Genomic DNA, 26,424 nt, shown 5'->3' with positions numbered 1-26,424 from the left:
CCCCATGCTCACACATCATTCTCAGATGGGGTCCCACCGAGGCACACTCACCATGTGAGGGCCAGGGAAGAAAATGCAATCCTGTGGTGGCTTCGTCTGGGCAGCTGTAACAGAGATCTCACCAACTGGGTGGCTTAAGCAACCAACACTCACTTCTCACAGTCCTGGAGGCTGGAAGTCCAAGATCAAGGAGCTGGCAGATTCCGTGTCTGGTGGCAGCCCACTTCCTGGTTCACAGAGGACCGTTTCCCGGACATCCGCGCCCTCCCATGGTGGAAGGGGCAAGGGAGTCCCTGGGGCCTCTATTATAAGGTCACTAGTCCCATTCATGAGAGGTCCACCCTCACGTCCTAATCATCTCTCCAAGGCACCGCCTCCTGCGACCATCACATGGTGGGGGAAGGGAGGTTTCAACATACAGATTTTGGGGGGACGCAGTCTATAGCGTGCGGTGTTATCAGGTCCCATCTTCGCATTGTCTGGGTTGGGGTTGTGCTCTCAGCTGGGCCTTCACCCTTTTCTCTTTAAGCTGAGATAGCATATTAAAAAGCAAGAAGGTGAGAAAAAATATGACTATAGGAGAAATTTGAATTCGCTAATTTCTAGTAAAGGAAAAGTTTTGCAAGTTCAGTACTTTATTATCGGACGAAATTGTTACTCACTGGCATGTGTTTTGGCAGTCAGTGTGAAGTGTCCGTTTTCCAAAGTGAAATACCAACTCTTTATGTGAAAACCCAAGGCTGTCTGATCTGATCCCTGTTTAATTCTCCAGCTTCTTATCTTTTTACTCCGTTACTGCCCCCCCCCCCTTAATAAAGAGTAAAGCAGCCCCCACTGGCATTCACAGTCAGGCCCTGGTGTTCTCCTATTAAATATAAATGATTTCGCAGGATTTCACCCCAGACAAACCCACTCTGGGGTGGAACAAGAGAAGGACGAGACTATCCCATAGTAGTCACATGCCTGAACACAGACACAAACAAGAACATTGTTTAAGCCACAAAACGGCCACATAGCCCCCTCCCGCAGCCCCCAGTGCAGGGTAACATGAATGACTGCATAATATTTACCAACTACAGCTTTAACCTTTGCTGTGGACTGAATGTTGTATCTCTCCCAACATTCATATGCTGAAGCCCTAATCCCCAGGGCAGTGGTATTTGGAGATGGGACCTTTGGGAGGTGATTTGGTTGTGAGGGTAGTTTCCTGAATGAGATTTGTGCCCTTACAAAAGAGACCCCGGAGAGCATCCTTGTCCCTTCTGCCACATGAGGACCCACTGAGAAGCCCTTTATGAACCAAGACATGTGCTCTCACCAGACACCGGATATGTCGGTGCCTTGATCTTGGATTTCTCAGCCTTTGGAACTGTGAGAAATAAATTTCTGTTGTCTGGGGCACCTGGGAGGCTCAGTCGTTAAGGGTCTGCCTTCAGCTCAGGTCATGGTCCCAGGGTCCTGGGATGGAGCCCCGCATCAGGCTCCCTGCTCGGTGGGAAGCCTGCTTCTCCCTCTCCCACTCCCTCTGCTTGTGTTCCCTCTCTCGCTGTGTCCCTCTGCGTCAGATAAATAAATAGAATCTTAAAAAAAAGATACTAAATATTTCTGTCATCCTAGAAAATACCATCCACCATGCCCTTCCTTATCAACGCCAGTGTTCAGAGTTAGAGCCACTGTCCTGTGGATAAGGGGCAGCATGAAGAAGAGAGCCCCTGACTTCTCAGCTGTATTCACCTGGAATTTAGCCTCTTCAACAAAGCTGGCAAGGAATGAGAAGTGCCGGCAGCCTGCCTTTCCTGGGAGGAGACGGAGCCTTGTGTTCTTGCTCTACCCACCTGGAATGGAGTTTCCATCATCCTGAACTGGAATAGGGATAGAAGGGGAACCAGCAACATTATTCTTAAAAGCCAAAACTGGGAATGATGGAAATGTCTATCAACCGGTGAATGCATAAATGAAATGTGATATATATTCACACAGTGTAATAATATTAAGAATATAATGTTATTAACTATGAGTGTGTGCTCTAACATGGTTGAACCTCAGAAACTTAAGTCTTTGTGAAAAATAGCAGACACAATAGACTTTATATCATGTGATTTCATGTATATGAAATATTCATAAAAACAGTTCATCAGAGATTGAAAGCAGATCAATGATTTCCTGGAGCTGTGAAGGGAGTGGTATTGATTGCAAATGGGCATAAGGGTCCTCTTTAGGCTAATCAAAATGTGTGACAATGACTACGGAACTCTATAAATTTACCAAAAAATCATTGAACTGTACACTTACAATGAATTAATTTTATACGACATAAGTTATACCTCAATAAAATGTTATTAAAAGTCTGCTGGGGACTTCTGCTTCTAAGCATGAGGGGATAATAGGGCCCATAATTATCCTCCTGTAAACAGCTAGAATACCAAACAAAATACAAGAAACCTCTATTTTCATACGTGGAATACAGATAGGGAAGAACTGTGCTTCTTGAGAGAAGGACAAAAATGAAGTAAACCCTATAATCACCCAGGTTTTCTGTGAGGAGGTTGTTTGCAGATCGCAAAGTGAGAAGGGGATGGGGGCACAATAAAAGGGACTGAACTTTCACTGAGTTGAGCCAGACACTGAAGGTTAAGGAAAGAGACGTAGCTAAAATATGTAGGTCAGAGTTTCAGACAGGAGAGAGTCTTGTGGAGAAAGAGTTCAAAGTCTCCATGAAAGGTCCTTGAGTAGTTGGAAAATACCAATCTGTATGTGCACAGGGTGAAACCCCCTGAGGCCAAACAAGAACAATTTCTAAGGAGAGAAGCAATTACTGGAGAGCTGTTAGATGGGAGATTCCCAGAGCTCACAAAGGGCTTGCACTTGTGCATATTCCCTCCAGCCAGACTGAAGATACCTCCTTGAATCCATGGGGCAGTCAGTAAAAGCTCTAAAAGGGCCATGGCACTCAAGTGAAAAAAAATTAGCCCAACCCTAGACCTATCTTAGGAGGAGCTAAAAATTAAAGAGTCTTAAAAATATTGGCCCAGGGGTGCCTGGGTGGCTCAGTCCGGTAAGCATCTGCCTTCAGCTCAGGTCATGATTCTGGGATCCTGGGATTGATCCCCACATCAAGCTCCCTGCTCAGCGGGGAGCTTGCTTCTCCCTTTCCCTCTACCTCTGCTTGTGCTCTTTCACTCTCTCTCTCTCTGTCAAATAATCTTAAACAAAAATATTGTCCCAACACGCAAGTAACTTGACTGCCTTAAAAAAAAAAAAATGACCAATGTTTTTAAAGAAATACAACAAAACCAAGCAGTCAGACACTTAAAATTGACAGTGTCCAGCACTCAGTGAAAAATTACTAGACATACAAAGGAGTATGAACACCTGATACTCAACAGGAGAAAAGTCATCCAAGGGAATCAGGGTCAGACATGACACAGGAGGTGGAAATAGGAGACAAAGACATCATAAGAGTTATTAAAATATGTGCCAGATATACTCAAGGATGTAAACGAAAACATTACCATAATATAACAAGAAGCATAAGATTAAAAACAGGAAATGAAACTTTTTTTAAAGATCTTATTTATTTGAGAGAGATCATGCGTGCACGTGCACACACACATGCGTGTGAGAGAACAGGGGGAGAGGCAGGGGGAGAGGGAGAGAGAATCTCAAGCAGATTCTGTGCTGAGGGCAGTGCCCAACACAGGGCTGGATCTCATGACCCTGAGAGCATGACCTGAGCCAACATCACAAGTTGGACACTGAACGACTGAGCCACTCAGGCAGCCCCAGGAAATGTAACTTTTTAAAAAAGATTTTTATTTATTTATTTGTCAGAGAGAGAGCACAAGCAGGGGAAGCAGCAGAGGAAGAGGGAGAGGCAGACTCCCCACTGAGCAGGGATTCCTGATGTGGGGCTCGATCCCAGGACCCTGGGATCATGACCTGAGCTGAAGGCAGACACTTAACCATCTGAGACACACAGGCGCCCCAGGAAATGTAACTTTTAAAGAAGAAAATACATTATCTGAGATGAGAGTTCCACTGAATGAGATCAACAGCAGATTGAACATTATAGAAGAATGATCAGCGAACTTGAAGATGTAGCAGTAGATCCTGTTCCAACAGCAAATAGAGGGGGGAAAAAAGGCCGGAAAATGGCAAACACATGTTCAGGGCCCTGTGTGATAGCATCAGGCCACATTACACATGTAAAAAGAGAGACCCGGAGATGATGAGAGAGGAAGAATAGGAAAAAAACATTGAAATTAACATTGGCTTCAATTTTTACAAATTTGATCATAATTGTAAATCCACAGACCCAAGGTACTCAACAAATTCCAAACAGGATCATATCTTTCTTTCTAGGGGCGCCTGGGTGGCTCAGTCGTTAAGCATCTGCCTTCGGCTCAGGTCGTGATGCCAGGGTCCTGGGATCGAGTCCCGCATCGGGCTCCCTGCTCGGCGGGGAGGCTGCTTCTCCCTCTGACCCTCCTCCCTCTCGTGCTCTCTCTCTCTACCATTCTCTCTCTCTCCCAATAAATACAAAAAATCTTTAAAAAAAAATGAAAGCTATTTAAAAAAAATAAAAATAATGTATCATGAGATTTATAACGATATATTATGGGGTTGAATTTGGGGCTTATCCAAGATAAACACACAGAAGCAATATATTACATGGGGTATGCATAATTCAAATTAATAATAACAAAAATCTATCTAGATGTCCTCACTCGCCCTCCCCACCACAGATTTGGAACCAGCAGGAAGAGTCTTAACGACCAGAGGGAGAGAGATGTTATTTCTGGAGAGGAGGCAGCGTCCAGGCCTCCTTGCTCCACAGAGTTGTACAGGGGTGAGTCTCAGCATCCAGTGCTTTGACGGATCCTCATCCACCGGACGGGGGCACCACTATGAAGAAGAGGGCTCAGTTACAATTTGCAGCCTTATCCTCTTTGGAGCCTCTGAACCTGCGGGGAAAACACAGTTCTGAAATCAGAGACCAGTTCTGCGGATGGCTTTCTCTGAAGAGGACAAGAAGAGTGAAGCCACCCAAGGTGTCCCAGAATCTGGGATACTGTGAGAAAGCGCTTCTCACCCGGTGTAGTAGACCCAGGTGAGGCCATAGGTGAAGAGGAAGCCAGCCCCCATGAGGGTCCCTCTGAGTAGGGTGAGGATTAGAGGCTAGGGGCTCCACTGCTCTCCAGAGGGAAACATGGTAGGAGCTCCACAAGTGCTGAGCTCGGCAGGTGAATTCTCCTCCATCACCCAAGACCGTCCAGGGCAGCACTAGGACCCCGGGATTTGAGGGCTGGGAGGGGCGCAGGGTCAGGATTCCCCGGGACCAGCCCAGCCTGGTAGGGAAGTTGCCACCAGTGTCACAGACCAGGCACAGGGACTGGCCCTCCTGAACTCGAAGAGAAGTGGCATTGCCCAGGACCTCCGGGACTAGGGGACAGAGAAGGGCCAGAAGGGCAGGGCTGAGAGCCCCTTCTCTCCCTCTGCCCTTCCACAGACACAGGTGTGGAAAACAGTGTCTCTCAGACAAGTGTTATAAGCAAAGGCAAGTAGGAGTGAAGATCCATCCGTTGAGGTGGGGAGAAGGAGAGGCACCTGATGACCCCAGAACAGGTGGCTGGACCTCTGAGCAAGAGTTGGCATGTCTAGACCTGGCAGAGGACATCCCAGGAGGTAGGTTTTGATGTGTGATGCTGAGGAGGCGCGTGGACACACGTAGGTCTGACCACTTGTAGGGCAAGACTGGGAGGCTCACACACAGGTGATGCTCCCAGCCTTTCCTCTAAGAACCACAGGGAACTATGGGAGGGTCTGAGCAGGGGAGGAACAGGGGCCAGATCCAGGGCATTGTAGAGACACCTTTGGACCGAGTTGTGGTGGGCTGGGGGGTGTTGCAGAGACTGGCAGGCCAGAGAGGAGGCTGGTCCAGATGCACATGGTCTCACTATGTCCAGGTGGGAGAAGGCGGAGGCCCGAGGTGGGGCTGCCGCTGCAGGGATGGAGGAAGAGAGGCCACTTGAGACATTTTCCAGAAGTTGAGTTTGCAAAACTTGCTGAGTCATGGGGAGTGTTGGGTGAGGCACAGAAATGTCTAAAGTGACTTCCAGGATGTTGACTCAGGTTGCTCAGGCGGGAGGGGCCTCCCCAGGGCAGCGGAGGGGGCTCTGGAGGATCTGGACTGGACCGAGATGGACAGAGACTTGCGAGGGTCTCCAGGGCAGACACAGGACTAGAAGCACCAGGGCCCAGGCTTACCCACGGGGTCAGGCAAAAAGCAGCCGGAGGCCCAATCCCCAGCAATAGGAACCTATATCTAAGGCTCCTGGTGGGACAGTGAGATGTCATGGTCATAGGAGAAGCGGAGAATCAGGTAAAGGGTGTGACGGGAGAGTGAGGGGAGAGAGGAAGCAGCCACGGTGACAGCAAATGGTCCAACTAGGATTCACAGTGACCCTGGAGAGTCCAGCCAGGGCATGGGTGTGGGGCGGACTTGGGACCAGGGAGGGGATAAGGAACGATGGGGCTTCATTGCGTCAGACCCTCACAACAGTCCCTTATTTGCCTTCTGAGACGTCAGTCGTGCCCTGGGGGCCTCTCCCACCTGTGCTGTTTCCTCTGAAGATGCGGATGGTCAGGCTCCGTGGAGCATCTGGGACAGAAACAAACACTTGGCCGCCTGCGGTATGATGAAGTGGCCGTGAGCAAGGGGCTGGGGCCTGGGTGTTCTCTCTGTCTTGATCCTGTGCCTCTAAGAACTCTCCCCAAGTATCCTTTCCGAGCCCTGCCTCCCCCTCCCCAACACCCACAGCCCTCAGGGACCCTGGCGTTCTGGCCTGGCACTCACAGGACACGGTGGGCTGGATGGTCCTCTCTGTGCTCACCCCAGCTCCGGGGAGGGTCACCCGACAGGTAAGGTTGGTGCCGTGGTCCTGGGGCCTCGGGGTGAGGGTGAGCACGGAGGAGTGGCGAGTCTTGGAGCCCCTGGAGGTGAGGGCGGCCCCGATCCAGGAGAAGGTCGGGGGTGTCCCCCTCTTACAGGCCCATGGCACACTACAGGTAATGTTCTTGGGGTGGTCAGATTCTAGGGGCCCCTGGGTGTGGATGTCAGGTATCTGTGTCAGAGCTGAGGAGGAGAGAGACAGAGATCCTGGAGTGGGACCCTGAGTGTGCCCCTGGAAGCAGCCTCTACCCCAGGGCAGTCGTCTCCTCCCCAGCCAGGATGGAGATCAGGGGGGTCCCTTCCCAGCCCTGCCCCAGGAGCCCTCAGGACCCATGCATGGGACATGTGTCCTCTCCTGGACCCCGCTCCTTACCCGTCACACGCACGGAGAGCTGGTTCTGCAGGTAACTATATTGCACATAAGGCCCTCTCTCCACCCTGAAGAAGTATGTCCCCGAGTCCCTTCTCTGTGCATCTCTGATGCCCAGGGAGCAGTTGTAGCCCCGGGGGCCCCCGAGGAGGTGGAATCGGCCCTGGGTCTCCTCCTGCACTTCTCGATCTGGGTTGTTTGTGGCCACTGGAGCATCCTGGTGTACACTGGCCCCTTCCCGGAACCAGTAGCCGAGAGCAGGGAAAGACAGCCCAGAACATACTGGGGTAGGAGAAGCTGCCGGGCACATGCACACACAGGCCCTCCTGCACCGTCAGGGACGCCGGCTCTTTCAGCCAGAATCCTGAACGCTGAGCCAGGGGCCCTGTGGGGAATCGAGGGTCGGCAGCAGCCCCCGCCCGCCTGCCCCGCACCCCGGCCCACTCACCTGCCCACAGCAGGGGCAGAAAAAGTGGCGGCGGCAGCATCTTTGAGATGGAAGATGTGTGGGCTTCCTGTGGGTGAAGAAGTGGAGAGTGTGGAGGGTTGTGAGGGACCCACAGGAAGCTGGGGAGAGGCACAAGGCCCTGCGGTTCTCAGATGAGGAACTTCAGTGCCAGAGCTCCCCCTATCTCTGCACAAAGCCAGTGACCCCCGTCCCCTGCCTGCCAGAGACCAGGGAGCCCCATCCAGGGAGGAGAGACCAGCAGCAGACCCCGTGTCCTGCCCCCCATCTCGGCACCTCCCTCTGGCACCGGAGACTGGACCAGGACCTCTGAGGACATGTGAGGCACGGGACACAGTGGATCTCCCAAGGTCTTCCCACCTGCGGGCCTTGTCTGAGCAGCATCGTCTACACCAGGGAGCTGGTCAACTCCTGGCTAGACCTGGAAGGTCACAGACTCATCTAGACCCTCGGGTGTTCTGTCCTGCAAGGTAGAGGATGCTTTAGGTCTGTGTGAGCCTCTGGGGCAGAAGAAGAGAAGGGATCCTGGGTGAAGAGAAGGCAGGAGCCATTCATTCATTCACTCATTCACTCATTCACTCATTCCCCAAATGCTTAGTGAACATCTGTGTTGGGGAAACTGGAGACAAGACAGCTGGGCCTGACCTGCTCCGTCCCGTGACATGGTCCCCACCCAGGGTGCCACTTCCTCCCCAGACACACAGTGCTGTCCCTGCGGGGTTCAGAGCTGCAGGCACCTGTGACTTTGCCATATGTCCTAAATTTAGATATTTTCTAAAAATATGAGTACGAGATTATTTTTGACATGTAGTAAACGAGGGCAACTCTTTTCAAGCGGCAGGACTTGAACCATACCCATTAAAGAACAACTCCTCATTCCCCGCTCCTCCCAGCCCCTAAAACCACTGCTGCAATTTCTGTCTCCAGGAATTTGACTACTTTTGAGACCTCACATAAGTGGAGTCATCCAGTACCTGTCTTCGTGATTGGCTTGTTTAACCTACTATAACGTCCTCAAGGTGCATCCATGTGGCAGCACATGTCAGAATTTCCGTCCCTTTTTAAAAAAGGCTGAATAATATTCCACGGTAGGGGCGCCTGGGTGGCTCAGTCAGTTAAGCGTCTGCCTTCGGCTCAGGTCATGATCTCGGGGTCCTGGGATCGAGCCCCGCATCGGGCTCCCTGCTCCGCGGGGAGCCTGCTTCTCCCTCTCCTTCTGCTGCTCCCCTGCTTGTACTCTTTCTCTCTCTGTCAAATAATTAAATTTAAAAAATCTTTTAAAAAAATATTCCATGGTAGTCTAGGCCACACTTTTTTATCCGTTCAGCTGCTGAGGGACACTTGAATTGCTTTTACTTTTTGGCTCTTGTGCATAACGCTGCTATGAACACAGGTGTGCAAATACCTCTCGGCCCCTGCTCTTCATTCTTTTGGATATGCACCCAGATGTGGAATTGTTGGATCATATGGTGATTCTATTACTAATTTCTTGAGGAAAGGTCATACTCTTTCATTAACTTGTTCTATTATCACATCACGTAAGCTGTGTATTTTAACGTCTCCAGTCTGGATCCCGCCTCTGATTCTGGATATTCATACTCCCGCTCTCTCCCTGACATCCCCAGTTCGGTGTCAAGTGGCTTCTCAGAATGAACATCACCCTTCAAACCCCGGCTGTCTGAAGTCCTCCCCGGAACAGGACTCTGTCCTTCTAGCTGCTCAGGGGAGACACTGGGCATCGTCCTTGCTCCTTCCTTTCACCCCACCCCTTACATCCATTAGAACATGCTGTTGGCTTGACCTGTTGGATATATCCAAAATGTATCCTCCCCACCTACACCGCATCCCTGGCCCAGCACACCACCACCTCCTGCCTGTACCCTCACCCCCACCCCAGGGCTGTGCATCTCTTTTTTGCTGCCCTGGGCCCAGTCTGGCTGATTCTGAACAGAGTAGCCATGGGGACCCTGCTAAAACGAGGGTCTCAGCATGTGTCTGCTCTCCACAAAGGCTTCCAGAATCCTGCGGTGGGCTGCAGTGGTCTTCCACGGGGTCCGTGCCATCCTCCGGGCTCCCCCACATTTGCACTCCTGTGCTGTCAGCCTCAGAACCACCACACTCACCGGTCCCCTCTTCCCGTCTTCCTGGAATACCTTCCTCTTAGGCAAGCAAAGAGTTTGCTTCTTCCCTACCTTGGAGTCTTTGTTCCAATATCACCTCCATAGCCTCTCAGCTCCAGGAAACCCAGCCCGATGCGCCTGAGAGCTTTTCCTCCACGCCTGGATCCGTAGGTGATACACTCTAATTTTATTTATTATTTACCTTTTTTATTCTTGTCTCCATAATGACAGCATCTTCCCATTCCCTTGAGGTTTTTTGTGGTAAAATATTTGCAAAAATAAAACTTGCCATTTTTAACACTGTGTAGGGTGCAATTCAGTGACACTAAGTGCACTCACAGTGTGGTGCAACCGTCACCACTGCCTCTCTCCAGAACGTTTTCATCATCCCCAACAGAAACTCCGCACAGTTATCCAACAGCCCCCGCCCACCTCTGGCCCTGAGCTCTGAGCAACCCCCATTCTACTTCCTGTTTCCATGGGTTTGCCTGTCCTGGGTAGCTCAGAGAAGCAGAATCAAACACTGTTTGTCCTTTAGTGTCTGGCTTTTTCCTTTAGACCCTTGTTTTCAAGCGTCATCCCTGTGGCGACTGCACGATATTCCACTTGTGAATCTACACCGCAGTTCGCTCATCCATTCTTCTTTTTTTAAATTATTTATTATTTTTAAAATTTTTTATTTATTTACTTGAGAGCAAGAGCAAGCGAGAGAGAGAGCAAGAGAGAGAGAGAGAGCACAAGCCGGGGGAGTGCAGGCAAAGGGACAAGCAGACTTCCCGCTGAGGGCAGAGCCTGACTCAGGGCTCAATCCTAGGACCCTGAGATCATGACCCCGAAGTCAGACGTTTAACTGATGGAGCCACCCAGGCGCCCCAAAACTGTTTTGCATCTTACTTTATGATCTGGATAACGCTTATTTCTATTTCTTGCCTTTATTGCACTGGAAAGGATCTACAAAATACTGTTTAATAGAAGTGGTAAGGGCTGCTATCCTTCCTTGTGTTTGATCCTGGTGGGAAAGTTCTGTGACGTCTGGGACTGGCCCCTCCAAGCCTTCAGAGAAATCGTTAGCAGAAAACTTTCTGTTAAAGCGTCTAACGGAAGTCCTGACACACACACGTCTTCAGAGTTCACAGAAAGCTCTGTGTCAGGACTTAACTGTTTTATCTGTAGCCTCTCACAGATCTTTCGCGATCAGGTGGCTAGATAAGGATGACTTCCCTGATTTGTAGAACAGTAAAGTGAGTCATAAAGTGATCCATGGCATAGACGGATTGGAACTCAGTCCTTCTGGACACAAGTCCTGGGGTCTTCCACACATACTAGGAGATTCAAACCATTGTGAAGAAGGCCATTAATTTTAAAATAGTCCAGGTCGAGAAATCATAGGATGAGTATGTTGAAGTCCTAATCCCCCGTACCTCAGAATGAGACTGTAGGAAAGAGGGTATTTAAAGAGGCAATTTCAGTTAAAATGAGGTCACTAGTGTGGGCCTTAATCCAGAACATCTGGTGTCCTTATAAGAGGAAGAAACTAGGACACAGACTCACACAGAGAGAAGACAGCCATCTACAAGCCAAGGAGAGAGTCCTCTGCTGACCCGTTGATCTCAGGCTCCCAGTCTCCAGAACTATGAGAAAAGCAGTTCCTCACTTGTGTGTCTTGATCTCTGTGTACTCCGTGTGGATGCTTTCCTATTCCTGAGGCTTCAGCTTGGGAAATCTGAGGAGAGCATAGTGGAGTTCCTGCTCCTCTCTTGAAATGGGGCGAGCATCGGCAGGAGCTGGGTGGTCTGCAGGGCTGTCCGTCCAGGACTGGTGCCGATGTGCCTGAGTGGAAGGAAGAGGGTGGGCTGAGAGCTGGTCAATAGGGTCTGGGGGCAGGGGGGACAGCCAAGGACCACAAGGGGACTGGCCCTGATGGAACTTTTATCACTTACCCATTAATTTATTATTAAAAGTTCAATAATTAAGATTGACCAGCCCTTAGTATTTATATGAATTGCATTACATTCTTTAAAAAATAAAAGCTGGGGGCGCCTGGGTGGCTCAGATGGTTAAGCGTCTGCCTTCGGCTCAGGTCATGATCCCGGGGTCCTGGGATCGAGTCCCGCATCGGGCTCCCTGCTCCTTGGGAGCCTGCTTCTCCCTCTGCCTCTCTCTCTCTCTCTCTCTCTGTCTCTCATGAATAAATAAATAAAAAGTTTAAAAATAAATAAAAAATAAATAAAAAATAAAAGCTGGGAGAGGGTATGATTATCAAACTCATCACACAAATAATAAAACTAAGGCTAAGAGAGATGATATGCATTGCCCTAAAGACACACGTCTATTCAGGGGTGCTTGGATGGCTCAGTCGGTTAAGCATCTAACTGTTGACATCGGCTCAGGTCTTAATCTCAGGGTGGTGAGTTCAAGCCCCAGGCTGGGCTCCACACTGGGTGTGGAACCTACTTAAAAAAAAAAAAAAAAAAAGACACACATCTATATAAATGTATAAATGCACCATGGAGCCAAGACTCAAAACCAATTCTTTCTAACTATAGTACCATCCTTTGTCCAGACAGAGTACAAGGTGCTGTGTGGAGTGACAAACAAAGCAAGTACACTTCCTGAGACCAGGCAGCTTGTGGTTTTCTAGGAGAGGCAGTTACTAAACAAATAGAAAACAAATACAGAGTTCTACATTTGTGATATGAGATATTTTGAAATCTAAAGCAGGGCAGGGGTGGCATATCCAGTTTCCGGGCAGGGGCTAGAAGACCCAGCAGAGGTCGGGTCTGGCAGTCAAGATGGCAGCCCACATCCGCTCCGTGCCCGCAACACCCTCAGGCTATAGAAACATGAGACATGATGCCCTCACACAGTCTCTCAGAGAGGCAAAGAGAAATAGTCCTCAGATTAAGAGGAAACAGGTATTTCTCTGGGCTCTGGGGATACAACAGGGAATAAAACAAGAGCAACAACAACAAACTGCCCTTGGGACTCACCTGCTAGGGGAGGGAATGATTCTGATTGTAGTAATGAGTACTGTGCTTAGTCCCTGTCAGCTACTGTGTTAGACACTTCTCGTACTACTCTATGATACTCTATGTACTCATAATATTCCCATGTCACCAAAATAAACAAAGGTCAGAGAGGGTGTGTCACCTGCCCAAGGTTACCCAGCTTGTCAGCAGGGAAAGATGGGATTTGAATGCAGGAGTCTAGCTCCAGAGTACGTGCTTTGAGCCTCCATACTGTACTGACTGCAAAAGACATTCACTTAAAAGGAAAAAGTACTGAGGGGGCGACTGGGTGGCTCAGTCGGTTGAGCGCCTGCCTTAAGCTCAGGTAATGAATACCAGGGTCCTGGGATCCAGCCCCAAATCGGGCTCCTTGCTCAGTGGGGAGCCTGCTTCTCCCTCTCCTCCCCACTTGTGCTCTCTGTCACTATCTCTGTCTCTCTCTCCCAAATAAATAAATAAAATCTTAAAAAAAAAATACTGAGAATTTGAAGGCAAAGAAATGGAAGATATATCTCCTGATTCCTGACAAGATGCGGCTTTAGCACACGCTAAGGGTTCCGTTCCCCAGGGTTGACCAAGGAGACACAAGACTGGCAATTACGTAAATTGAACTTTAAAAATGATTTTGCGTGTACTTGTTCTGCCAGTTTACTGAGAGAAGAGTTTTGAAATCATCAACTATAATTGCCAATCTGTTCTCCTTGCTGTTCTGTCAGTTTTCATACATTTGTTTTGATGAATGATGCTCTGTTATTGGAGGCATACATGTTTAGGATTTTTACATCTTTTAATGAAGTGATAGAAGCCAGATAAAGAGAGTAAATATTGCATGATTCCCTTAAATGAAGTTCCAGAAGGGACAAAAGATATCCAAAGTGATAGAAATCAGTGATTGCTGGAAAGGTCAAGCTGACTGAGCAGGGGACAAAGGAATTTGGGGACCTGATGGAAATGTTCCACATCTTGACTGGGGACATGGGCACAGGGTGAACACATTTGTTAAAATTCATTTCACTGCATACTTAAAATGGGTGCATTATTATGCATAAAGTATACCTCAATGAAGTTGATATTAAATAAACACAGTGGTGGATTTGAAAAATGCAAAGTGGGAGTGATGAGTTGTGAGTTTGGGGTTCCCCAGTCTCTCTACCCTAGGGCTCCAGTCCACCTTGCACCCAGCGGGTCCGACACAGACTAAGTTTGGGCCATTGTACTTCCGGGTAATCAACGCCACAGGAAAAGGCTAATATTCCAAGGGAATGTGATACTCTGACATAGGAGGCACAAATACCCCCAACAAGCAAGTGGGCTATATACATATTCCATCAGAAACAGAAGTATTAGAGCAGTTGAATCAGTCATTGAAAGTGGAACTCAGGGAGTACTGATGTTAATAGGGAAATGCTCAGGCGCCCATACTGAGGGCGACTTCCAAAAACTATTTGCTGGATAGGAGCTCATGGCCTGTCACTCACCCCAGAGCCTGAGCTGCTGGCTGGGTTCATGTCCATGCTTTGCACTGGCTGGGCTGCTTTCTTCCTGCAGGTCTTCACTCTAAGGGAAAAGCCCCGGGCCTTTCAGCTTGGTTATTTGGGGCATGCAGTAGGTGGACCATCCCCTGCACCCCATGAAGAGCATAGAATAAGGTAGGTGGAGGTGGGTCCAGTCTCCAGGTGCTCCCCCTAATCCAAGAGCTGGACCAGGAGCTGGAAGAGACCCCAGGCTTGGCCCCAGTTGGGTATGGGCTGATCCACACCACCACTCAGCCTCCTTCCCTGGCTCCTGGATTTCCAGGCAGCCCAGGTTCCTCTAGCTCAAGCTCTCTGAGACTCCATGACCTCACCCTCTGCCCACTCCAGGCCTCTCCCTCCATCCCTGGACCCACTCTCACCTGAAGAAAAGGCAAAGGCAAAGGGAAAGCAGGGCTACGGAGCCAGCTCCCCCAACTGCTCCTAGGACCCCACTGGTCCTGGGTTCTGGTGTACCTGCAGAAAATTTGTGTTGTGTGTAAGCCTCAGCTCCACTACATGGCATGTTCCAACCGGCCACTTCCCTCTCTCTGTCCCATTGGTATACACACCCACTCCCCATCCAGGACTCAGTCATGTGGCATTCCGCTGCCCTGTGGACCCTGGACCAGCCCCTTCCCCTGGCCTCAGGACTAAGGATCTTAAGCCTCCACCTCCTCCATTTGGGGTCTTGGTGGCTCTCCCCCACCAGCCCCATTTCTCCGGGGCTGTTATGGGTTGAATTACGCCCCCCACCAAATTCATATGCTGAAGTCCTAGCCCTTTGGCACACCCTTCCACCCCCAGCATCTCAGCATGTAACCTTATTTGGAAACAGAGCCTTGACAAAGGTAATCAAGTTAAGATGGGATCCCTAGGGTGGGCCGTAACCCAATGTGACTGGTGTCCTCATAAGACGGGGACGTGTGGACACACACACACACAGGAGGATGCCATGTAAGCATGAAGGCTGAGATTGGGGTGATGCTGCCACAGGCCAAGGAACACCAGAGATTGCCAGCAAACCCCAGAAGCTAGGGAAGAGGCTGGAAAAGTTTCTCAAAGCCTCAGAAGGAACTGATCTGCAGGCACCTTGATCCTAGGCTTCCAGCCTCCAGAACTGGAAGACAGTACATCTCCATTGTTTAAGCTGCCCAGTGTAAGGTACTTTGTTACATCATCCCTAGAAAATTAATACAAGGGCCAAGTTCTTCTTCCTCCAGGCATGACCCCCCGACAGCCCCCGGACCTGGCAGCAGCAGGAAGGCGGCGCTCTGCTTCCCGTGGGCGTTCCGGGCCTCGCAGCTGAGTCTGAGGCCGGAGCCCAGCGGCCCGCTGAGGCTCAGGGAGCTGTTGGCCCAGGGCCCCGCAGAGCTGGAGGTGATGGTCCAGGAGGCGTTGCTGTGGTTCCCCTCCAGCAGCCCCTCCCCCAGCCGCCAGCGCAGGGTCGGGGCCGGCTGGGCTCGGGAGGAACAGCTGCAGTGCAGCCCCTCGCCCTCCCAGGAGCAGGAGGGGCTGAGCAGCCGCGGGGGGTCTGCGGGAGGGAGGGGAGGGGTCAGCGGTGTCTCTCCTCCCCAGGCCCCGGGCAGTCAGCCCCCAGGGGTCCCCACACTCACAGACCACAGAGAGACGCAGGGAGACGTGCTGGGAGCCCAGCGGGTTCTGAGCTTGGCAGGTGAGGAGGTCTCCTTCCTCTGCAGCCCCTACTTGAGGCAGGTCCAGGTTCGCACTCCTGTAGATGGGGGTGGCATTCCGGGCGGGGGACCCCCGGAACCAGCTCAGCTCTGCAGGGGGGCTGCTGTCAGCAGCACAGAGCAGACGCAGAGCCTGGCCCTCCAGGATGAGAACCGATGACGTGTTTTGCAGAGTCTTCAGAACTTTGGGAGAGATGCAGAGAGAGAGGGAGAGACATGAGCTGGGTGAAGCTGGTGTTTCCTCTGGCAGTGTCCACACTTGCTCTGAGGAAGGAGCTGGCAGAGTCCAGTCCGAAGGCCTGCAACGGAGGCTCGGACGGTTTCCCCGGAGCTGCTCCAACTGTCCAGCAGATGGAAAACTGAGGGCTTGGGACAGGGATCTGGTGAACAAAGGCAGTGAAAGGACCAAAGCAGAGCCCCAAAGCAGGAGGATTTGACCAAAGAAAGTTGTGGGTGAGCGAACATTAACTTCAAGGAGTCAGGTTTGTGGGGGCTTCTTCCCACAGCTCTCCCCACGCCTGAACGCAGCGGCTGGCTTCTTGTATGTGTCTCATGCAGTTCCCAGCCAGCAGGGGCTCTAAGCCCCAGCTAGGGCTGTCCTGGTGGAGACCCAGGTTCCACCCCAGTCCTGGAGAAAAGAGGTTCTTTCCTACCTGTTCTGTTTCCTTGGAAGATCCTGATAGCTGTGTTCTGTGGAGCATCTGCACAGAGGATGAAGCAACCTCAGCATTCGTGGCAAGGGAAGAGTGGGTGCTGGGCCTTCCCCCAGGAGCCATGGAAGCAGGTAAGGGGGTTCCCTTCCTCCCTAGCTACCAAGACCCCATTGTCAAGCCCTAACCCAGCTCTGCCTTGGTCTCACGCCCTCAGGGACGTGGGCATCCTGGCCCCACACTCACGGGTGACATTGAGCTGGACGGTCCTTTCCACCATCACACCAGCTGCAGGGAAGTACACCTGACAGGTGAGGTTGGTGCCGTGGTCCTGGGGCCGTGGGGTGAGGGTGAGCACCGAGGAGAGGTGGGTCCTGGGGCCCAGGGAGGTGAGGGCCACTGATGTCCAGGAGAAGATGGGGGGCATGCCCCACTCACAGGCCCAGGGCACAGAGCAGGTCAGGTTCCCGGGGCGGCCAGACTCCAGGGTCCCCGGGTCGAGGATGTCAGGTGTGTGGGTCAGGGCTGTGAGGACAGAGAGATGTTGTGACCCCTCAGCGTTCTGTCATCCTGCCCCAGTGCCTGGCCATGGCTCTCTCCACCTCTCATCATCCCCAAGAGGAATAGAATGTTCATTTTTCTATCTCTGGGCCCCTTCCCTGGGCCCCTACCATACCTGTCACATTCAGAGAAAGCATATTATCTAGATATGAATATGTGAATATTTGAAAGAAGTACGTCCCACTGTCCCCCATGTTGACTCCCGTGATGTCCAGGGAGCAGTCTTTGGTCTGCGGGTCCCCATGGAGGAAGAACCGGCCCTGGGTCCTCTCATGCAGCTTCTGGTTCGGTTTGTTTGTGGCCACTGGAGGATCATGGTTTACATCTGCCCCTTTCTGGAACCAAGACATGTAGCGGGGTGCAAAGGCAAGCCAGGGGTAGGAAAACGTGCACGGCACGTGGACACACAGGCCCTCCTGCACCGTCACGGACTCCTGTAGTTCCAGCTGGTAGCTCAGAGCTGCATCCAGGGGCCCTGGAGAGAGAGGGAAACACTCATCCCGGAGCTCCGGTGCCTCCCCCAAGTGGGGTCCCCTCTTCCCTCAGCCCACTCACCTCCCCACAGCATAAGCAGCCACAGCAGCATCCCTCCGTGGTGCCTGGGACAGCTTGCCTTCTACGGTCCCTCTGACAGAGAGGAAGACGCAGGATATGGGAGGGCAGAGGAAGCCTCAACCGGAAGCCTGTGATAGAAACAGAAGGCCACAAACCTATCATAGAGAACTTCAGACCCGCAGTCAACTGTGATTAACTGGTTCCCTTTCTGCGTGTGGCTGGTGGGTCCCGGGGCTCAGAGGCGGCAAAGGTCTTGCTCAAGGAAGACAGCAAGGAGGGATGGGAGCCTCCAAGCCCTGCCTCTTGGGCTCCTGCACAGTTGTCCGAACTGGACACCTGTTACTGGACAGAGAAGCGGTTCTGAACTCGGGTTCGGCTGCTTGCCGCTTGACAATAATACTCGCATACACCTAAAACTAACATAATCCTGTATGATTACTATACTAGAATTAAAGGAAAAGGAAAAAAAAATCAGTACTTGAGAGACAAGTGATGGTGCTTTATTCAGGAAGCTGGCAACCTGGGAAGACGGCGGACTAATGACTCAAAGAAGGCCCAGGAAAAGGGAAGGGAGCTGCATGCCGGAGAAGCAGGTGCCAGTTAGTCACGTGTGGACATGACCCTGAACAGATTTGCTGGCATCCACAGCAGCTGTGTTCCAATGTGGTCAGGCCTTCTCTTCTGGGAAAGTCTGGTCCTTCACTCCTCAAGGCTAGTGGTCTGCCAGTCTCAAAGAAAGAAAGTTAGGTCTGCTACAGATCAAGGAACTTATGCAAATTAACCCTTCAGACCTGTTGGAATGCTGTTATAGTCCCACCTGGCCAGCCCCCCAGAGAGTCACAGTCTCGGGACCCTCATTCAGGTGGCCTGCTAGGGCTGGGTCTCAGGACAGCCTACATAGCTTCAGAGGCAGAAGAGTCCAGATGAGGCAAGAGAAACAACACACACCTTCACTTCCTTCCTTCCTTCCTTCCTTCCTTCCTTCCTTCCTTCCTTCCTTCCTTCCTTCACAAACTAACATTAAAAAAAAAAAAAAAAGACAGATTTGAATCAGTCCTGACCCTCAACTAGCTCAAGCAGTGGGGGAAGACAGACAAGCTTGAGTTTTATCTGAAGGCAATGGGGAGCCATGGAAGGTTCTTGAGCAGGAAAGGGGCAGGGTCACATAGTTATCAACATGATCCCTCTAAGGCCAGTGCAGGGAAGAGCTGGAAAGGAGAGGCTGGAGGCCAAAAGGCCAGAGAAGAAACTGTTATGACTTTGGGGAAGGGGAGAACCAAGCCCATGTGGAGACATTGGCCTTGGGGTTGGAAGAAAGAATTAAGACACTTTCAGGAAGTGAAACTGAAAGAGAGGCGCAGTGAGTGGGGGGAGGGACTATTGGGGTGACTCCCAGAGCCCTGACTCTAGTAGTGGGGGCGGGAGGTGCCGTGGCCAAGAGCAGTGTGAATGTGCAGGGCTAGGCTGGGAAGAAGGTGGCGGGAAAGGTAGCAGAGTTGGCCCCAGGGCAGGTATATTCACTGGGGGGAGCAGGGGGCCCTGGGTGGAGCTGCGGGAACACACGCACACGCACGCGCACGCGCACGCACACGCACACGCAACGCACACGCACACGCACGCACAAGCTTAACTGTGGGAATGGGGGTGAGAGACTGAGACAGCCTGGCCAGGAAGGTAGCAGCAGCAGAACACGGTCCTGGGTGACCCTGGTGGGAGTTTCTCCAGGAAGGAGCTGGAGGGGGCAGCAGCCAGCCAGCCAAGGGGGCATTCAAAAGAGCAGCATCAGCCTTCTCCCATTTGAGCTCTGACACCCCGCTTCTGCCCTGAACAGCAGACACCCCACCTCCATCACTGCCCCAGAGCAGAGTGTTTTTCCAACCTGTGCCCTTTCCTTGGACAGGGCCCAATACCAAGATTCCTAGAATATTTGGACCAGAGAATGACAGTATTTTCTATTTCAACTTTGGGGGTTGGGGGGAGGCTAACCCTTTGGATCCACAGAAGGGGGGCGAAGTGAGACTGCCGTGCTTTCTTCTTCTCACACCAGACTTCCGGCCAGTCCTCAAGTCACATAGGCCCTCAGGGACGCAGGTGTCCTGACCAACAACCGTAGGAGACGTTGAGCCAGGTGGTGTCATGTATTTAGCTGAATGAGAGGTCTAAGTAGGCAATTGAAACAACAATGAGTCAAAATGAAAGTAACAATGAAGCCTGTAATCACATGCTACGGTGACACATTGTACAAGAGTCTAAATGGGAGAAAACACCAACTCCCCCATTTCACTTTCCCCCACAGAAAGGTGGTTGGGTTCCAAAGGAGAAAAATAATTCTAGGGGCACCTGGGTGGCTCAGTTGGCTAAACGTCTGCCTTCAGCTCAGGTCATGATCCCAGGGTCCTGGGATGGAGCCCCACATCGGGCTCCCTGCTCAGTGGGGAGCCGCTTTTCCCTCTCCCTCTGCCTGTCGCTCCCCCTCCTTGTGCTCTCTCTCCCTGTGTCAAATAAATAAATAAATAAATCCTAAACAACAACAACAACAAAAAAGATATGATTCTAAATGTCAAGGGAAAAATTATTCATGACACTTGTTAAGGAACGGTAAAGACTGTATTCAGGGCCATTGCAACAGGTACAGGAACCACCACAATGGGGTTTGGCAGCAGGAAAGGGAGATTGGGCTCAACTCTGAATACAATAAGGGAAAGTGGGAATTTATAGCCAAGGAGCAGGGCGAGGGTCAGGGGAGGGAAAATCGCTGTGAGGGGTGGGAATGGGGAGGTAGGAGTAGAAAATACCGAGTTCTCAGTCAGAGTGGGGAAGCGTCTTCATGTTTTTCTCCTCCTTCCCCCATAAGGAGGCCTCAGTTGAGGAGCCTGAAGACCTCTGCCTAAGACCTCAGATAAAGAGAGGTAGGAATGAAGGCCCCTGGCCTGTGGATGCAGGTATGCGAGGAGCATGACCAGCCAGAGAGGTGTGAGTCCCTGACGGGAGCAACTCCCTTCAGAAACTTTGATGCACTGGCTGTCACCAAGTCTGGAGCAGGGAGGGCAGGTTTCCCCCTTGAGGCCTGCCCTCCAAGGAAGGCCTTCATCTTTGCCTGTGATCGGGCCCAGAAAATCACATACAAGTTTTAACCAAGGGCTAAACTTCTCAGATGGTTCTGTCCACAGAACTACGACCTCCAAGAAAGGTCAGCTGATATGTAGTGCTGGTGTCATGATCTTGGGATCCTAAGATATGGGTGAATACTAAAGGACGGGGGGCCTTGGGGCCCAGGGAGGAGAGAAGCATCTCCTTACACAAGCTCCTGGCAAAGTGCTCTTTGGATTCTGAAAAGACTCTGTACTGCAGGTTGTAAGGGTATAGATTTGGGGTATCTGGTGCAAACTGGAGAAGTCAGCTTTTCCCCTGGAGGAAAAGACTCAGACCGTGGAGTGGGAATCCTGGGCACAACCTCTACAATGGCTCCTTCTATTAGCCTCAGGGCTCTGCACATCTCCCCTACCCTCCAGATGAGATGTGTTTCCATCTCTAGGGTCCTTTCCTGGGGACCCTTGGCTCTTACTTGTCACATTCAGAGAGTGTCATATATTGGAAGCCATATTTCTTTATCTTTTTTTTTTTTTTTAGGATTTTGTTTTTAAATAATCTCTACACCCAGTGTGGGGCTTGAACCCACAACCCCGAGATCAAGAGCTGCATGCTCCACTGTCTGGGCCAGCCAGGTGTCCCTATATTTCTCTATCCTAATGTATTTCCACTTTTCTGAATTTTGGAAATTCTGATGCTGAGAGAGCAACTGGGGGCCCTTGGGTCCCAGAGGATGTTCTCTCTTTTTGGTTTTTGATAGGGTTTGTGGCCAGAGAAGGACTGTGATGTCTCTCAGCCATCTCCAAGATCTGAAAGTGGGTGTTGATAGGTCAAAGTCAGTCCAGAATGGGATTAGATGCACAGACCCTCCTTCACTGACATTGACTGTAGGACACAGATCATACCTACTCCCTCCTCCAGGGATCATGGTAGCAAACAGAGTGTCTGACCACAGCCCCACCCAGACCTCTTCCTCAGACCTCTGTTGCCCTCACAGTGGCAGCCACCAAAGCCCCAGCAGCATCTCTGGGCTGCAGAGAATAGTCTCGATTCCCTTAACACTGTGAGAAAACCGGGGAGGAGCAGGCCCCTCTCCTCCTCCTTCTTTGCCCTGCAGGCTAAACTGAGCTCTGCCAAGCAGCTGAATCAAAGCCCCTAGCAGCCTATCTCTAGACTTGGTGTTATGTTAGAAAAATAAAGCCCTATTTATTCAGGTTCCTGAAAGTCCGCCTTCTTATAACTTGGAACAAAATGCATTTCTCATTGATACGTTATGTGGGAAGTGGAGATGATTCTTCCAATTCCATCTGAAGCCAACATGACATTTTCCAAAAGTGCCCTACTCATTTAAATATCCCAACAACACATTAAGAGTGCCTGATATGGATGAAAGACCTAAATGTGAGACAGGAATCCATCAGAATCCTTGAGGAGAACACAGGAAGCAACCTCTTTGGCCTCAGCTGCAGAAATTTCTTCCTAGCCCATCGCCAAAGGCAAGTGAAGCAAGGGCAAAAATGAACTATTGGGACTTCATCAAGATACAAAGCTTTTTGCAAGGCACCTGGGTTGCTCAGTTGTTAAGTGTCTGCTTTTGGCTCAGGTCATGATCCCAGGGTCCTGGGATCGAGCCCCACATCGGGCTCCCTGCTCTGCGGGAAGCCTGCTTCTCCCTCTCCCACTCCCTCTGCTTGTGTTCCTTCTCTCACTGTGTCTCTCTCTGTCAAATAAATAAATAAAATCTTAAAAAAAAAAAAGCTTTTTGCACAGCAAAGTAAACAGTCAAATGAACCAAAAGACAACCGAGAGAATGGGAGAAGGTATTTGCAAATAACCTATCAGATAAAGTGCTAGTATCCAAAATTTATAAAGAACTTAATCAAACTCAACACCCAAAGAACAAAGAATCCAATCAAGAAATGGGCAGAAAACATGAATAGCCACTTCTGCAAAGAAGATAATCCAAATGGCCAACAGACACATGAAAAAGTGCTCAACATCACTCAGTATCAGGGAAATACAAATCAAAACCACAATGAGTTACCACCTCACACCAGTCAGGGCTACAATTAACCACTCAGGAAGCAACAGATGTTGGTGAGGATGCAGAGAAAGGGGAACCCTCCTACACTGTTGGTGGTAATGCAAGCTGGTGTAGCCACTCTGGAAAACAATATGGAGGCTCCTCAAGAAGTTGAAAATAGAGCTACCCTATGACTCAGCAATCGCACTATTGGGTATTTACCCCAAAGATACAAACGTAGTGATCTGAAGGAGTACGTGCACCCCAATGTTTATAGCAGCAATGTCCACAATAGCTAAACTATGGAAAGAGTCCAGATGTCCATCAACAGATGAATGGATAAAGAAGATGTGGGGGTATGTATAAATAAGGGAATACTATGCAGCCATCAAAAAACCCCCAAAATCTTGCCATTTGCAACTATGTGGATGGAACTAGAGGGTATTATGCTAAGCGAAATAAGTCAATCAGAGAAAGACAAGTATCATATGATCTCACGATATGAGGAATTCTTAATCTCAGGAAACAAACTGAGGGCTGCTGGAGTGGTGGGGGGTGGGAGGGATGGGTGATAGACATTGGGGAGGGTGTGTGCTATGGTGAGTGCTGTGAAATGTGTAAGACTAATGAATCACCTCTGTACCTCTGAAACAAATAATACATCATATGTTAAAAAACAAACAAACAAACAAAAAAACAAGATAGTAGGAAGGGAAAAATGAAGGGGGGGAAATCGGAGGGGGAGATGAACCATGAGAGACTATGGACTCTGAGAAACAAACTGAGGGTTTTTAGAGGGGAGAGGGGTGGGGGGATGGGTTAGCCCGGTGATGGGCATTAAGGAGGGCATGTACTGAATGGAGCACTGGGTGTTATACGCAAACAATGAATCATGGAACACTACATCAAAAACTAATGCTGTGGGCGCCTGGGTGGCTCAGTCGTTGGGCGTCTGCCTTCGGCTCGGGTCATGATCCTAGGGTCCTGGGGTCGAGTCCCACATCGGGCTCCCTGCTCGGCGGGAGATCTGCTTCTCCCTCTCTCACTCCCCCTGCTTGTGTTCCTGCTATCGCTGTGTCTCTATCAAATAAATAAATAAAATCTTTAAAAAACAAAAAAAAAACTAATGCTGTAATGTATGGTGACTAATATAACATAATAAAATAAAAATTATAAAACATGCAAAAAAAAAAGATACAAACGTAGTAATTGGAACAGGCACCTGCACCCCAATGTTTATAGTAGCAATGTCCACAATAACCAAACTATGGAAAGAGCCCAGATGTCATTGACAGATGAATGGGTAAAGAAGATGTGATATACATATAATGGAATATTATGCAGTCATCAAAAATTGAAATCTTGCCATTTGCAACGCTGTAGATGGAAAAATAGACTTTTTTCCCCCAAAGATTTATTTACTTATTTGAGAGAGAGAGGGAGGGCAGGGGAAGGACATCGTGGGGCTCAATCTCACAACCCTGAGATTCTGGAGCTGGACTGCCTGGGTTTAAAGCCAGATGCCAACCAGAGCCAAAAATCAAAAGTCCGACTCTTAACTGACTGAGCCCACCCAGGCACCCCATAAGACTCCCCTTTTAAAATATTCATCCTAACTCTAAATAAAAGGGACCTACTGGGGAATCACAGCTTTGGAAGTTATACCCTGTGATCGCTTTATTTGCTGCGAAGAAAGTTTCTTTGTGTGACAACTCCACATGGTGTAGTTTCTACCGTGGAAAACAAAGGCAAAAGGAACTGTAGATACAATTAAATTCCTTATAACTTGCAGCCCATTGACAAATACTTGAGGTAGGCAGAATACGACTTCCCTCCAGGAACTCCCAACTGTCTTAATGTTAATGCCTTGCTAGAGGGAAAAAAACAACCTTGGCTTGACAATAGTCAGGTCTCCAGGATCCCGTAAGTCTTCTTTAGCATGCATATGAAAATCCTTTTGGAAACTTCCTTTGTCTTTACCTCCCCCAACTCCAAAGCCTATAAACAATTGCTCCTTAACAATCCCAGTGCAGCTCTTTCTGCCTTTGGGTCCTGTCCCCTAGCTTTAGTAAAACCACATTTTTTTTTTTTTTGCACCGAAAACCTCTCAAGAATTCCTTCTTGACCTTCCGCTCTCGAACCCCACTTCAGATCACATCAGTTTCTGTGACTCATTAAGGAGGGAGCTCACGTTAGTTCAGTTACACAATGACCTTAAACAATTTTTCTTGGGCATACCATAGGAACCTAATAAATATTTGTTGAATGAATGAAATAGAATATTTTTCTCATGTAACAGCTCATTATGTAACAGCACTGTTTTAAATATTTTGCCTATGATAATTTAATTATTTAATACTCAACTTCATGAAACAGGAAATTGAAGGACAGAGAGGTTAACTAACTTGCCCAAACTTGAACATCTGGCTTTAAACCCAGGCAGTCCAGCTCCAGAATCTTTGTGCTTCACCATTACATCTGCTGGAGGAAAGACGTTAGGGTTCGAAGCCAACAGCCAAGAAAGAATTCTTGAAAAGTCTTTGGTGCAAAAAGGTGGGTTTATTTTATTAAAGCACAGTGACAGGACCCGTGGGCAGAAAGAGGTGTCCTGGGGTCATGAAGAGTGGTCCACTATATACTTTCAAGTTGGGAGGGGGTTAGGGATAGCGTAAGGCTCCCAGGTATTTTGGAAGCAAGGTTTCCAGGACCTTGAGGGGGCTAGCTATTGTTGGGGAAAGGCCATTTATTACGTCTAATAAAACTTTAGTCACGAGACCCTTCAGATGTATATCAGTGGGCCATATGCTTAGGGGATGATTGCCAACACGTATCTTGGGGGGTTTAGAGATAAAGGAAATTTCTAAAGGAATTTTTGTATGTTAAAAGAGACTTACAGAATTCTGGGGGTCGGGCTAAGGTTGCCTTTTGCCCTTAGCAAAGTAGTAACAATCCAGGCAGTTGAGTCCCTAGAGGACTGTCACTCTGCCTGTTTCAAGGACTTGGTGGGCTGTAGGTAGTAAGGAAATTTAGTAATTTTTCTTCTGCCTTTGTTCCCCACATCATACCTACTGCAGTGAATGTATGCAGAACTTATAAACAAACTACTTCTGAACACTGGGTCTGACTTTGTCTCTTCTCTCACCTGCGAAGCACTGGGGAGTGGCTCTTATCAGTCCTGAAGGGCCAATCCCTGGGTTTGGTCTGCGTGATTGTCAGCAACCCCTGCCCGGCTGAGCAGGACCCTGGAGAGGCAAGCCCATAGCCTACCCAGTCGTCAGAGCCTGCGGTTGGAGCTGCCTCCGGGGGAGTCTGGTGATGGAGAGGGCCTTGTCTGCCAGGCTCAACACCCGCTGAGCTCCCATGAGCCTCTCTGAACACGGGGAGTCGTGGTAGGGAAGAGGACAGAATACCTGGCTTCCGTAAG

General features: G+C 49.9%; 2 protein-coding genes across 4 annotated transcripts in view; both read right to left on the bottom strand.

The window, feature by feature from the left end:
* LOC112807134 (sialic acid-binding Ig-like lectin 10) overlaps window positions 1-26,424 on the bottom strand; it is a 39,328-nt gene extending 12,904 nt beyond the window's left edge. Inside the window, exons 1-11 of one of the 3 annotated variants that reach the window (XM_025849814.2) lie at window positions 26,143-26,418; window positions 19,874-20,046; window positions 17,888-18,015; window positions 17,448-17,807; window positions 17,018-17,296; window positions 16,775-16,822; window positions 16,044-16,304; window positions 15,677-15,961; window positions 14,811-14,904; window positions 14,395-14,473; window positions 10,861-11,738 (exon numbers count right to left, since the gene is read on the bottom strand). In XM_025849814.2, coding sequence (XP_025705599.1) covers window positions 11,604-11,738; window positions 14,395-14,473; window positions 14,811-14,904; window positions 15,677-15,961; window positions 16,044-16,304; window positions 16,775-16,822; window positions 17,018-17,296; window positions 17,448-17,807; window positions 17,888-17,918 — 1,572 coding nt within the window. In that variant the 5' untranslated portion in view covers window positions 17,919-18,015; window positions 19,874-20,046; window positions 26,143-26,418 and the 3' untranslated portion in view covers window positions 10,861-11,603. Of the gene's footprint in view, window positions 1-10,860; window positions 11,739-14,394; window positions 14,474-14,810; window positions 14,905-15,676; window positions 15,962-16,043; window positions 16,305-16,774; window positions 16,823-17,017; window positions 17,297-17,447; window positions 17,808-17,887; window positions 18,016-19,873; window positions 20,047-26,142 lie in introns of those variants that run through there. The other 2 variants (XM_073886416.1, XM_073886417.1) reach the window with 2 other exon arrangements.
* Window positions 2,067-8,354, bottom strand: LOC112807135 (sialic acid-binding Ig-like lectin 6). The gene is given in 8 exon segments (XM_073886460.1): window positions 2,067-4,964; window positions 5,872-6,001; window positions 6,614-6,661; window positions 6,857-7,135; window positions 7,326-7,591; window positions 7,593-7,707; window positions 7,771-7,837; window positions 8,149-8,354. Coding segments are annotated over 8 exon segments (972 nt in total). The 5' UTR covers window positions 8,173-8,354; the 3' UTR covers window positions 2,067-4,921.

The sequence above is a fragment of the Callorhinus ursinus genome, unplaced genomic scaffold, assembly GCF_003265705.2.
Source record: "Callorhinus ursinus isolate GAN/ISIS: 27379988/994484 unplaced genomic scaffold, GSC_fseal_2.0 scaffold71, whole genome shotgun sequence".
In the NCBI taxonomy this organism is placed as follows: Eukaryota; Metazoa; Chordata; class Mammalia; order Carnivora; family Otariidae; genus Callorhinus; species Callorhinus ursinus.
Note: the sequence above shows the minus strand (reverse complement) of the source record. Positions and strands in the feature narration are given on the sequence as shown.